Genomic DNA, 14,946 nt, shown 5'->3' on the forward strand with positions numbered 1-14,946 from the left:
TGAAGCTAAAGCTATCAAACTTCTAAGGAGTTAGGAGGGGGGGCAGCATATTGATGTTTTGTCTGAAAGGCGCTATATAAATGCAATAATAATAATAATAATAACTCCAGCTACAGGATGCAACTTGTTGTTGTAGATTTTCTTCTGTTGAGATGATTCCAACTGTCTCATTCTCCTCCCTCTCAGTTTTCTCTGATATTTCCTGAAGCTGATTACTCATTTGTTGAATTACACTGACTGACTTGTAGAGTCCTGTAGCTCAGTGGTTAGAGCACTCGCTTTGCATAGCGAGAGACCTGAGTTCAGTTCCAGGCAGAGGGCGAAACCTTGGGCAAGTTTCCTTACTCCACCCACACAGAGCCTAATAACAATCCCTCCAAAACCAAAAACAATAATAAATTGGTTATTTTCAATCTACGACTGTTTGTAGGACATTGCTGTGCGCAATTGGCTGCCGGGTTCGCCCACAAATATACAGTCAATTCACTTTACAGTGTGTTCTGTGAAGCGCTTTGGGACGTCCTCCCGACGTGAAAAGCGCTATATCAAATGCGAGGATTATTATTATTATTAGTATCACCTCAGGGTGCTTTGGTGTATTTCAAACAGCAATCAAATGTTCTAGAAGGTTTGATAGTTAAATAGTTGAAAGTAGCTTTGCTGGACGGGTTGAGGTTAACTTTTGATTACATTTCGTATTTTCCTGGAAAGATGTTCACTTCTCTGAGATAATGAGCAAATGTATTTTTGAGCAGAGATGTAAAAACAATGAACCACAGGAAGAAAAGGCTGCAGCGTCAGACACCTGCTTATCTCAAGGCTGAGAAACAAGCAGGCTATGGAAGGCTGGCCAGAAGTTGTCCATATCCCTCTCTGTGCAAAGCAGCCTGCAAAGGGCGGGGGCTATCTCTGTGACAAGAGGACGTGGAATTAAAAACACATAAAAGAAAGATGTAACTTTGGAACAGTTGGAGTTGTGTAGAGGGTCAGCACACTTCCCAGTGGAATCGATATTGATTCTACTGTATCTATCTATGTGTACAGGGGGTGAGGAAATTTAACATAACATAACATGTAGGAGCAGGAGTAGGCCATTCGGCCCTTCGAGCCTGCCCCGCCATTCAATCATGGCTGATCTTCTAATCTAACTCCAGCTAATAACCTAACCCTGCCTTATCCCCATATCGCTTAATCCCTTCTGCAATAAGAAATCTATCTATCTCAGTCTTGAATATGTTCAAGGACTGAGCATCAACAGACCTTTGGGGTAGGGCGCTCCATACATTCACCACATTTTGAGTGAAGAAATTCTTGCTCAACTCAGTGCGAATTTACTTCCAGCAAAGAAGTGACCGTTAGAAGTGAAAAAGGAGAAGTAGTGTTTTTGGTTCTGTCTGCCATATATAGAAGTAATAATAGTATGTGGTCATTTGAAATCCAGAAGTCAGGGTAGGCAGCACGAGTGATTCTCGAACTTATTGTTTTGTTTGGAGTACAAAACTGTTATTGTATATCCATGTCATTGTACGTTGCGGACTATTGTGTTGTTATATGGTTTGAATGTAGATTGTTAAACTTTACCATTTTCCATATATATATGTAGTTGATATTAGTGGAATAAAACGTTACTCGTTTGAATTATTAACACACCTTCAGGTTTTGGTTTCAGCCTTTATGGCTGTTTGTGGCATAACCCTGTGTGCAAATTAGTCTCAGCATTTGCCTACAAATACAGAGTCACTACAATTTACAGTAAATCCTGTGAAACACTTTGAGATGTCTTGATGACATGATAAGGTGCTATATCAAATCCAATGACTATTAGGATTATTAGTTCCTACTCAAGTGGCCATTCCTTTGTGTGATACGCCAAGAAGTGAGGCCTCACAAGAGAGGCCAATCCAATCTACCAGACATCCATACAACAAGAACAAGGCACATTCAATTTAATTTATTACTTTAGTGCTTCAAAGACATGTTTAGGGCTCAAATAATGGATGACTAGTCCCGGACAATGAATCATTTGTATCATGGGAACCGATTTTGGTATCAAACTTTGGCTTGAGAATATCTTGGGTGGAGGTTGGAGCTCCCTCTATACTACCGGCAGTGTAATGTGAGAGCAAGAGCCCTGCTGGAGCAACGCTGGAACCATACTCCTCCCTGACTGGGGACAGCGTTGGAACAGCGGCCCCTGCAGCAGCAATGCCAAAACAGCGCCCCTACTAGACTTGTAAGTTTGCGGCTTCTAAGAATACTTGATTTTAACTCACTTTTGCACTTTGGGTTCACGCCTACTAGTTACTGAGACTGGCTCCCAAACCCCTCTTGCAGACGTCCTTTTACCGCAATCTGATGGAAGAGACTTTCATTCCGATACGGGATGGATTCCAAACTGTGTCAGCCTGATTCCTTACAACACTGTCACTGAGTTTAGTATATTGTAATTGACCTTTGCAACATTGTAATGCTGTTACTGAGTTTTGCACCTTGTTATAATAATAATAATAATAATCCTTGCATTTGATATAGCGCTTTTCACGTCGGGAGGACGTTCCAAAGCGCTTCACAGAACACACTGTAAAGTGAATTGACTGTATATTTGTGGGCGAACGCGGCAGCCAATTGCGCACAGCAATGTCCCACAAACAGTCGTAGATTGAAAATGCCAATTTTATTATTGTTTTTTTTGGTTTTGGAGGGATTATTATTAGGGCTCTGTGTGGAGTAAGGAAACTTGCCCAAGGTTTCGCCCTCTGCCTGGAATTAAACTCAGGTCTCTCACTTGGAAAGCGAGTGCTCTAACCACTGAGCTACAGGACTGCAGAAATAACATTGTAATGCTGTTACTGAGTTTTGCACAGTGTTACAATCTACCTTTATAACATTGTAATGCTGTTGGTAGTACGCTTGTCTCTGAGTTAGAAGGTTACGGGTTCAAGCCCCAAATTGGGATTTGGAACTCACATGGGGACACTCCAATGCAGTCCTGGGGGTATCGTTGAAGGTGCCATCCTTTGGATGAGACATTAAAACAAGGTCCAGTCTCCTTGTCCAGGTGGATATTAAAGATCTTGTGGCAATATTCAAAAAGAGAAGGGATTTTCTCTTGGATTCCTCCAAATAAAATTGATCATGTTTGCGGGACATTGTTGTGTACAAATTGGCTGCCACATTCACCCATAAAACACAGTCGCTACATGTTACTGTATATCCTGTGAAACACTTTGGGCCATCTGCCCAATGCGAAAGGGGCACGTATCAAATGTAAGGATTATTATTAATAATTATTAACTATTTCCTCCCTGCCAGTGTTTAGGGTGAAACTGGTTCATACAGACCAGGAAGTTTCAGGTTTGGCCCCGAATCTTTGCTAAGACAGTTGAAAATTGTCCAGGTCTCCTGGTACTGAGCACTGTCCATAGATCGTTGCTGAAAGCGTTACCTTTTCAGTTCAACAGCAACAGCGCACTTATAATAGTACCCTCCACACAGGGTAGCATCTCAGAATGCTTAGTTATAATATATATATATACACATTATTTTATTTTTGTTAAAAGATTTCAAAGAGCAAAGGGCAGTGTAATTCATGGTCACAATCTTTAAGTTACAGATACCTCCAGCTGTAACATTACAATCATGTTATATTTTTATGTTGCAGCATGATAACATAATTTGTCTGTTCTTTTTGTTACACATATATAGTTTGCTTATTTATATATTTTATATTCACCCACAAAATGCCGTGTACAGTCAATCCACTTGACAGTTTATTCTGTGAAGCGCTTTGAGATGCCTCGTTGATGTGAGAGGGCGTTTTTTTTCAAATGCAAGAATTATTTTTTTGGTTGTAAGCAACACTAATTGAGGAATCCATCAGTACTGCCATTTGACGCTAGAGGGAACCTACCAAATGTAGATTGTAACAGAAAATTCAGCAACAGCACCTTACAATGTTAAACAAAGGTAGATTGCAATACCGTACAAAACCAGTATCATCATTACGATGTTGCAATTGTAAATCATAATATACAAAACTCAGCAAAACAGTGCTCTAATGTTACAAATGTAGATTTCAATACAAAACATTTGAATACAGTTCTAACATTATTTTATTCATGTAACACTGTAACTTTATTGTTCCACGTAAAATGTTACAACTGAGAGTATTTGTAGCTTAAAATATAAATATTATTATTATTATTACAGTCAATTTACTTTACAGTAAAGCGCTGTGAAGCGCTTTGAGAAGCCTCAGCGACATGATAGGGTGCGAAATCAAATGCAAGCATTATTATTAAAGACTGACCGTTTAATACAATTTTCCCCTTTGTTGCTTGAAATCTTTTTAACAAAAAGATTTGTGCCCCACACAAACATGGATCAATTGATCCGGGAGGAATTGTTGGCCAAGAAACTCCCTTCTCTTTTCCAATAAACACAGAATCTATAACTTCCAGAGAAGAGGATGTCAAAGGTATGTTTTTTTTTAAATGTTCTTTATATGTCTATGTCCCAGAAGAGTAGATGACTGCTGTTGCGGCCTCTTTCTCTGTGTTTTCACAGAGTGGGTATTCCTCTGTCGCTGCTGCACAAACTGAGAGACAGTGGTAGTAGGTGTGTGGGGAAGCCCATCACTAGGCTTTGTTTATTGATAGCTCAGCTTATGTGCTACTATCCCGGGCTCCCCCAGAGGCTGATAGAAAACTCCTATCGCATTTCTCTGCAAGTCTCGTGAAATATGCTCTTTCTCTGTCCAGCGCTGGCGGCAGCCGGGGACATTTGTGTGCGTGGCATTGAAATCCTGTGTCAAACAATTGGCTAGTTAGCTTGTGTTAATAATCCCTCCAAAACCCAAAACAATAAGAAATTGGTCATTTTCAATCCATATGACTGTTTGTGGGACATTGCTGTGCGCAATTGGCTGCCGCGTTCGCCCACAAATATACAGTCAATTCACTTTACAGTGTGTTCTGTGAAGCGCTTTGGGACGTCCTCCCGACGTGAAAAGCGCTATATCAAATGCAAGGATTATATATAAATGACAGAGTTGTTGTGGTTGGTGTGCCCTGTTAAACCCTTTAAATGGCACTCCCTTTCACACACTGACCCAATGTCTTCACGTGGCTATGTTCTGATCCCGACTCACACCCGATGGCTGTGACCTTTGCAGATGCAATCAATGTTGTTTTTTTGAAAAAAATTACCGAACATCCATTTGAAAGGATGTCTTATCTTCTGTTTAGAAAGACTCGCTGACTCGCAAGTGAGAACAATTTTGGAGGTGCTCGGTGATCCCCAAAGAGTTCTTTGGCAATGACCAAAAATATCTAATTTTAAGCAAAACAGGGTGAAGTTTTAATTGGAAGATTCCAACTTACTGCAGTCCTCGCTCCCAGGGGATGATGCAGCGATGTCACATTTTTCAAGTCCCGTTTCTCACTGCTTTTTTTTTTTCCCCCCCAGCAACATCAATTTAAAAAGTCGTCCACCCGACAAACATTATAAAAATCCAGTCTCACTTTTAGTGGCTCATCCGAATGACAAATCAGCGCTTCCCCCAGTACTGCACTTTGTGTGTGTGTGTGTGTGTGTGTGTGTGTGAGCCTACACTGAGCTCAGGAATCGAGAGCTGGTGTCAGACTTGGCTTGAGGCCCACAACCTGCTGTTGCAGAGGCAATGGATATGACTGACTGAGCCAGACGAGGTCTGCAGGACTCAGATTGAAATTCGAGCCAAAGAGCGGCTCTTGGCCAATATTCAGTAATCTTCTTCAAGAGTAGCCGAGTAACAGAGTCTGTTCCGTTAGGGCTTTTGTGGGTGTGTGGTGACCAGCCCAGTTGTCTGAGCAATCGAAGTCTGGTGCACGTTCTAGGTTCCGCCAGCAGCTGAGGTACAGTGCCGAAATGTAATCTCACAACCATCGGGTGTGAGAACATAGCCACGTGAAAACATTGGGTCAGTGTGTAAAAGGATGTGTTTTACCCTCCCCGATCGTGATCCCCAACCCCAGCTTGGTTGCAATATCGTAGCTGTCCGGCGCTTTAGGAAGTCCTTCTGACTGCGTAAATGTAATTTTGTTGTTGCTGTAGCCAACTGTAACTAACTAAGAGTTGGTCCAAACTAAACAGTCGTGATGCCATTTCCAGAAGCTTGTACAATCATACAGTCTTACAGTCATGTCCATCATGTCCAAGGCTCTCAGATCCACCAACTCTCCAATAGAGCCATATATATATAGTCCTGCTTACCCCCCGAACCACACACCCCACACACACCTTTTCTCTCATTGCCTTCAATATGGTAAACTCCTGATAGCAATAATACTAATCCATGCATTTCATATAGCGACTGATCAGGTCATCGAGACGTCTCATAAAGCCCTTCACAGAATATACTGTAAAGTGAATTGACTATATTTTGTGGCCGAAACGTTCCGGCTGACAGCGCAACTCCTGGCTTAACTGATCGGGACCACTTCAGTCTTCGTGCGGCCAGTATCTCTGGCCGTGTTTACTTACCTGTTGGCGCACACCCGCCTAACGCGACACTTCCGATAACCCGTCACCGAACCCTTTCCCCCCCCCCCCCCACCGCGCCCCCTCGGGAGCGCCGCGTTTCGCCCGCAAAATACGCAGCCGGTGTGTGTCTATTCGATGCATTTACCGAATATTTTCTTATGATAACAATGATTAGTGGTAATGAATAATGATTATTAATAGTGATGACCATTATTAATAATAATTGGTGGTGCCCCTCCTTCTCTCTCTCTCTCTCTCTCCCAGTGTAAACGTGGTCTAAAGGGATGGGTGGGGGGGTGATGTTTGAGAAGAAACTCGGGTGAAGTGTCTGACCCCAAAGACTAAAAATGCACCATCCACCCACCCTCAGTGGAGATGGCTCGTCCCGAGGAGGGATGTTGGCGAGTTTTCGGGAACAGCAATGAGTTGCCACAGGGAATTGCAGAGGAAATGCAAATACGCGACGGGGCGTGTGGGGTGGGGGGGGGAGGCGGTGCTGGAGGGGGGGTGGGGGTGCTGGGGGGGGGGGGGTGCTGGGGGGGAGGCGGTGCTGGGGGGGGTGGGGGTGCTGGAGGGGGGGTGGGGTGCTGGGGGGGGAGGCGGTGCTGGGTGGGGTGCTGGGGGTGGGGGAGGCGTGCTGGGGAGGGGGGTGCTGGGGAGGGGTGGGGTGCTGGGGGGGAGGCGGTGCTGGGGGGGGGAGGCGGTGCTGGGGGGTGCTGGGGGGGGAGGCGGTGCTGGGGGGGTGGGGTGCTGGGGGGGGAGCGGTGCTGGGGGGGGAGGCGGTGCTGGGGGAGGGGGGGTGCTGGGGGGGGGGGTGCTGGGGGGGAGGCGGTGCTGGGGTGGGGGCGGTGCTGGGGGGGAGGCGGTGCTGGGGGGGTGTGCTGGGGTGGGTGGGGGCAGTGCTGGGGGGTGGGGGCGGTGCTGGGGGGGAGGCGGTGCTGGGGGGGGTGGGGGTGCTGGGGGGGGGCAGTGCTGGGGGGGGGCAGTGCTGGGGGGGGGGCAGTGCTGGGGGGGGGGCAGTGCTGGGGGGGCGCTGTTCCGGGGAAGCCCTGACAGACCGCCCGGAGCCGACAGGTTTGCTGTCGGGAACCGCTTTCCGAGGAGAAGTGTCGCATTGTGTGAGAGGAGAGTTGGAGCCACAGAGGGATTGGCTCTGGACGTGCAATTCATTCGCACACACATACAGACACACACACACATACATCCCCCACACACACACCCTCACATACACCCACACACACACCCTCACACCCCCCCCCCCCCACACACACCCACCCACACATACAGACACATACATACACCCCCCACACACACACCCTCACATACACCCACCCACACACACACACCCTCACACCCCCCCCCACACACACACACCCCCTCACACACACACACCCCCACACCCCCACCCACACACACACCCCCACACCCTGACCCTTGGCCGGAATTGAGACACAACTCTCGTGAGTGAGTGAGTGAGTGAGTGTGTGTGCGAGTGACTGTGTGTCCGCACACACCCACCAGCGAAGGGAAATGGAGACCAAATCCATGTTCAGTTTGCAAACTGCTCTGGTGCAGTCTGTGAAGATCTGTGTGTTTGATCTCCTGGAGACGGTGAGTGCAGTTGGAGTTGGGAGTGAACGCTGCACAGCGGCTCTTGTAATCCGAGAAGGTGGTAAATAAAAGGGGGACCGAGTTTGCGGACTGAGTGGGTGAGTGGGGGTTGGGGGGGCGTTGGTGAGAGCACAGACAGGTTTCACTGCTCCGCTCACAGGCGGAGAGGGGGGGGGGAGGGGGGGGTGTGGGGAGGGGGAGGGGGAAGGGGTGGGGGGAGGGGTGTGGGGAGGGGGGTGAGGGGGGGGGTGGGGAGGGGGGGGGGGGGGGTGAGGGAGGGGGTGTGGGGTGAGGGGAGGGGTGTGGGGGTGGGGGAGGGTGTGGGGAGGGGGGGTGTGGGGAGGGGGGAATTCCTCTCCTTGTTGCATTCGTTCACTTGGGGATTTTCCCAACGCCGGGAGGTGGGGGGTGTGTGTATGGGTGTGTGTGTGTGTACGATGGGGGTGGGTGTGGGGGGGGGGGTGTATGGGGGGGTGTGGGCGGGGGTTGTGTGTGGGGAGTGTGTTTATGGTGTGTGTGTGTATGGGGTGGGTGGTGTGGGGGTGGTGTGTGTGTATGGGGTGGGTGTGTGGGGGTGTGTGTGTAGGGGGGGTGTATGGGGTGTGTGGGGGTGTATGCGGTGTGTGGGGGTGTGGGGGGGGGGTCGGGTCTGTGCTGTTGACATGTCGCTGTTTCCCTGTGTCTCTCGGGGGGTCACCACCTGCACTACAGCCCAAAGCTACAGCTGTAGTTACATTCTCGTGTGTGTGTAAATTAGGAAGTGCGGACATTTTGTGGGTCTGTTCTCTCTCTCTCTTTCTTTCTTTCTTTCTCCTCTCTTTCTCTCTCATTCTCTCGCACCCACTCACTCACTCACCCACTCACTCACTCACCCACTCACCCACTCAGTCACTCCTCTTTGCCCGATCTCTCTGTTTCTCGCTGACCCTCTCATTCTCTGACACTGTGGGTGTGTGTGTGTGTCTCTGTCTCTCTCTCTCTGTCACTATATGTATTTCTCTGTGTGTTACTGTGTGTGTGTTTCTCTGTCACTGTGTGTGTGATGTGTCTGTCTATCACTGTGTGTGATGTGTCTGTCACTGTGTGTGTGATGTGTCTGTCAGTCATTGTGTGTAATGTGTCTATCACTGTGTGTGTGTGTGATGTGTCTGTCTGTCACTATGTGTGATGTGTCTGTCACTGTGTGTGATATGTCTGTCTCACTGTGTGTGTGTGTGATGTGTCTGTCTGTCACTGTATGTGTGTGATGTGTCTGTCTGTCACTGTGTGATGTGTCTGTCTCACTGTGTGTGATGTGTCTGTCTGTCACTGTGTGTGATGTGTCTGTCTGTCACTGTGTGTGTGTGTTATCGCTGTCACTTTTTCTGTTCTCTGGTTAGTTAAACTATCCTTTGACAACCGTTGGATTGGGCCATCTCTACAGGCACCAGTATGTGTGTGTGTCTCTCTCTCTCTCTCATTTTCTTTTTCTCTCTCACTCTGGCTGTGATAAACCAGGGTAAGGTGCTGTCTGCCCTCCCCACAGGAGGAGAGGCTATTTGTGCCAATTTTTTGTGCTGAACTCACAGAAGAGAACACATGAAACTGCTCATTTCATTTCACCCAACCTGATTGACAAGTGGTCCTTGGGAAAGTGGGTGGAGTGGGGCAAGAGGCAAAAAAAAACAACTGAAATTGGTGGAAAATAGAAATATTTCCTAAACTCCCCCATATTCCAACGCTTGTGACTCCGAGGCCAAGTGACGTGGGAAGCTCACTGTCACTGCACACAGGGCTATGGGAATGGGGTGGGTGAATGATTTATCAGGTTTTTAGTGGGGGAGACGAATTACCGATGGATATCGGATGAGAGGTCGTGGTTGTGGTACAGAGAGTGCTGAAAATGAGGTCAGGTGGAATTGAGTGACTCTAATAGTATGCTGCATACTAAGCCAAGGTCTGACTCCTGTAGAGAGTGTGTGGATGTCAGCTGAGGGCAAGATAATAATCCCTCCAAAAACAAAAACAATAATAAATTGGTCATGTTCAACCCACGACTGTTTGTGGGACATTGCTGTGCGCAATTGGCTGCCGCGTTCGCCCACAAATATACAGTCAATTCACTTTACAGTGTGTTCTGTGAAGCGCTTTGGGACGTCCTCCCGACGTGAAAAGCGCTATATCAAATGTAAGGATTATTATTATTATTATTGGTGAATGTGGCCACTTGGGGTGATTTACAGCAGGACCGAACCCCAGCCCAAGTCAACACCTTCAGGTGAGGAGCCTAGTGAGGGCAGGGGCTGAGGAGGAGGAGGAGGAGAACTCCTGACTCTGGTTCAAAGTTGTTATCTTGGTTGAAAAGCACATTTGAATCACTTTTCCCTGTGGCATGAATCACAAGTGGTAAAATACCCTCACAATAACAGTGGCTAATGAAAGACAATCCTATGCCTGTGAATGGATCCGAGTAGAGTGGAGGGATTCAGAAATCTCAGCCTAGTATTGAGCATCTGTCGGTGAGTATTACAGTATGAAGTGCTTTCAGATAATATGAGCTGATAGGCACTATATCAGATACAAGGGTTATTTGTAAGGCACTATGCAAATAGCCACATATTTCTGCATATAGAACTTTCTCTTTTCCTTCCTCTTAGTCGCCCTCGACTGTGTCTCTTCCCTTTTTTCTCTTTCTAACTGTGCGTGGGTGTGTGTTGTGTGTCCTTCCTTTCCATTCTCTCTCTCGTGTGTGTGAATGTGTAGTTATCTCTCCCCTTTCTGAGGAGTGATTTCAAAGCTGCAAAAGTTGAGATGATATTAAACCCCCCAGGGATTATGATTTGAACTGAGCCTCTCATGGGTCACAGGGTCTTGTTCTACTTGTTTTTGTAGTGCCTGATCTTGCGCTAGGAGAGGAACATGAGCTGTGGAAACAGCAAGGTTCTGGAAATCACAAGATCACAAGATTAGTTTGCATGAAAAAAGCCCTTTGGCTCATCCCTCTATAATACCCATCCAACCGTCCTCCCATCACAGCATCAAGTGATTTTTTTTAAAACAATGTCTTGGTCTAAACCACCCTTCCTGGCAATTTGTTCCAGTCATTAATTACCATCTGAGAAGAAAAACGTTCTTGTATCTGTCCTCAAAACATTGACCCCTTTGTAGCTCTAAACCTACATCCTCTTTTTCTACTGTCTTGGTACAACCTAAAGTTCTGAATTTACTTTTTCGATCGCAGTTGTCAGACTCCGCCACTGTGAAGCACTCTGGGATGCTACCCAGCGTGAAGGGCACTATATAAATGCAAGTTGTTGCATTTGTTAGTCGGTCAGTGGATCGCTTTTCCCAGGGTAATAATTCCTTCTAAAAAAAATTAATTGGTCACTTCAATCCACGACTGTTTGTGGGGATGCTTCTGTGCTCAATTGGCTGCTGCGTTTCATCCACAGAATATACCGTTCTGCGCTTTGGGATGTCCTCCCGACGTGAAAAGCGCTATATCAAATGCAAGGATTATTATTATACAGTCAATTCACTTTACAGTATATTCTGTGAAGCGCTTTGAGACGCCTCGAAGACGTGATAAAGCGTTATACCAAATGCAAGGATTATGACTATTGTTATACACCTCTATGTGGTATCCTCTGAGTCATATTCCTCATGACTGAAGAGTCCTAGCTTGTCTAAATGTTGCTCATAGCTGATTCCTCCTACACTGGATCAGCCTCGTTGCTTTTCTTTGTGATATCGCAAGGACCTGGGCAGCCGCTTATGTTGCAATAATCAGAATTGTATGCAGTACTCTAGGTGTGGTATGGCCAGAGCACAGTACAGCCTGAGTATGATGTCTGGGAATCTAAACTCAACTGACTTATGCAATATAGCCCAGTATCCTGTTTATTGCTGCCACACATGGTTTTGTCATAGTGAGTGATGAATTAGCTAACACCCCAGGATCTCTTTCAGCTTCCCCCTTTTGACAGGTTCTACCGCATCCGTGTTAGTACTCGTGTTTCCTAGTCTTACTATAATCCCTTCAAAAATAAATAATGATAATAATAATTTGGTCACTCAATCCACGACTGTGTGTGGGACGCTGCTGTGTGCAATTGGCTGCTGCCTTTTGCCCACAAAATATACAGTCAATTCACTTTACAGAACAATTCACTTTACAGTATGTTCTGCGAAGCGCTTTGAGACATCTCAAAGGTGCGATAAGGTGCTATATCAAATGCAGGGATTATTATTATTATTTCCTATAAATAGTACCTTGTATTTATCTGTATTAAGTGACAGTAACATTCACATTTATTTGCATTAAGTGGCAATGACTTGAGCCATGTGAAAGTGTAATAAGTTGGGAGTGAAATGGTTCTTCTCTGTAACTGAGCTCAGAGCTTAATTGCTGCTAAATAATGCACGCTTTGTGGGGAATCCCACCTTAATTTAAGGAATTAGAATGGCTGTGTAGGGCTGGAGATAAAAGTAATAGAATACGTCGGCAGGACGTCTCAAAGTGTCGAAGTAAAGTGCTTCTCGCACTTGATATAGCAACTGTTTACATCAAAATAATTCTGTGTGTTTCAGAAATTGTATTGACTGTGTATTATAGATTATGTTTAGCAGCACATTCCTTGTTGAAGAGGTGACGCTATTTTTCGCTCCTGTGGTGGGTGGTTGAGGGGGTGGGGAGGGAGTTCAATTTACATTGGGGTACAGAGGGGCATTTCCACAGGTGCCCTCTGCTTCCTCCCTTAACTGACACTGGGTGTCGGCAAGGTTTGTATTTCTTTCTATCTCCCCCACCCTCCACCGACCCACCCACCTTCTCAGAGAAAGGTGGTAACCACGGTATCAACTGTGGTAACTCTGCCTGAATTTTCTTACTCTTCCCAGCCCAGCGGCAGTGAGAGAAATTCTAGCTCCACCTGCTGTCCGGGCTGAGATCAGCTAAAATCTGGGATTGAACCTGCGAATTATCAGCCTCTACGGTTGGGGGGGGGTGGTGTGGTAGGAGAGGGAGGGGGAGAAATGAATGCTTCACATATGCGTATTTTTGGCTGCCACATTCGCCCGCAATACGCACAGCGACTACACTTTACAATAAATCCCGTGAAGTGTTTTGAGATGTCGTCCCGACGCTAAAGGCACCATACCGAATGCAAGGATTATTATTATTATTACTATTTCATTTAAAAGACACACTTGCTGCTTGGTACTCGGGAATATTAGTAGAAACATTAAGTCCACCCTCTGAATCCCAGGCTTCACGGAAAAGCAGCTGTTCCCCTAGGATGGGTGGGTGGGTGGGTGGGTGGGTGAGGTCATAGCTGGATCGATGCCAGCGTTGGCTGAATGAAGCAGCACAGGAGGTATTGCATCGGTAGACCCTCCTATCAGCTTCTGCTACGCTCCTTGCATACAGAGCAGGGAGCTCTCACTGCAACAGAGCCAGCGATGCGCAGTGGCTGTAAGGCAAGGTGACAAACCACAGCTCAAAGTCAATCCAACATGCCCAAGGATTTCCTGTGTGTGTGTGTGTGTGTGTGTCTGTATGAAAAAAATGTTTTAAATGTACCACTCCTCCCTACTGTATATGGAAGGTTTCTCTGCAGAAGGTTTCTTCTCTCTCAGTTACGAGTTATGTTTTCCAGCAAAATACTGGATTTTGTTCAGTACTGTTGAATCAACAGGAAAATGTCATTGTTCTGAATATAATGCTTCCCCCCCCACCCCCCCCCCCCTCCGCCACCACCGAATTAAGCTTCAGAATTGCCGCTCGCCTTATGTTGCAGCTTAACCTCCTAGTTTTCTGTGGGATGTTGCTGTGCAAAATTCGGCTGCCGAGTTCACCTGCAAAGTACAAAATTCACAGTTACTACGCTTTCCAGGAAATCCGATGAAGCGCTGTTGAGACTCCCTCCCAACCGTACCAAGTTCTAGGATAATTATTACTGCTACTACTGATAACAAAATCTGATAATAAAATCTGTGAGAAGCCGTCAAAACAAATCCAGTGGGACACGTGCTACAGAATTGTAAAATTACACAAGGGATGCGAATTTTCTCCCTGGGTCATTTATGCTTCAAGTCATGTTGCATAAGCCTCTACCCAAGCAAATCTGCTTTCCCTATCTCTCTCTTCCGCAACCTCCTATTCCCTTCTCCACATATATGCAGATGCCCACAAACAGCCTGGAAGTGATAGCCAGTTTATCAGGAAGATTGTTGGCCAGGACACTGGGAGAGAGAAGTCGCCTTGTCTTTACAAATAGGGTCACTGAACCTTTTAATCTTTTAACGTCCGCCTGTGCATGTAGACAGTACCTCTGTTCAACGCCTGGTCCTTGAGGACAGCAGCTGTCAATGCAGTGGCAAGTCAGCTCCATCACTTCACAGGAATTTTGATTGATTAAAACACTTGAGGGTTGAAGACGTTCAAAGGGTTTGGCAGAAAGAGCAGGGGAATGGAAATGGAGCAGATGGATCCAGTGAGAGAGTTAGCGAGGCACAGACATGACGGGCTGAATGGCCTCCTCCTGTGTGAATGGACGCCAAGTGAGAAACGGAGGCTTTCTGAATTGGAGCTGGTTCTGCTCGGCCCGGATCAGTCCTCGCGCTTTAAGAAGCGACGTTTGCTTTTCTGGACCAGCCACTATTTTTTCTCTTTTTCTATAAATTGAGATTTTCTTCATTTAAAAGCGATTGTGGTTTTTTGTAAAAGCTGGTTTTATAATTAGGTCTCATTTGTGAGATTTCCGTGGTTGAATAACCCACTGACATTCTCTGTCAAGGCTCACGCGTGATCAGTGGCCACTTGGGCTTGAGTGA

General features: G+C 46.5%; 1 protein-coding gene across 1 annotated transcript in view; it reads left to right on the top strand.

The window, feature by feature from the left end:
- The first annotated feature begins 7,972 nt into the window (after window positions 1–7,972).
- LOC103183072 (ral guanine nucleotide dissociation stimulator) overlaps window positions 7,973–14,946 on the top strand; it is a 44,114-nt gene continuing 37,140 nt past the window's right edge. Inside the window, exon 1 of the mRNA XM_042337733.1 lies at window positions 7,973–8,133. Within this exon, the coding sequence (XP_042193667.1) occupies window positions 8,053–8,133 (81 nt within the window). The 5' untranslated portion in view covers window positions 7,973–8,052. The remainder of the gene's footprint in view (window positions 8,134–14,946) is intronic.

Source organism: Callorhinchus milii, unplaced genomic scaffold, assembly GCF_018977255.1.
Source record: "Callorhinchus milii isolate IMCB2004 unplaced genomic scaffold, IMCB_Cmil_1.0 Scaffold8, whole genome shotgun sequence".
Taxonomy (NCBI): domain Eukaryota; kingdom Metazoa; phylum Chordata; class Chondrichthyes; order Chimaeriformes; family Callorhinchidae; genus Callorhinchus; species Callorhinchus milii.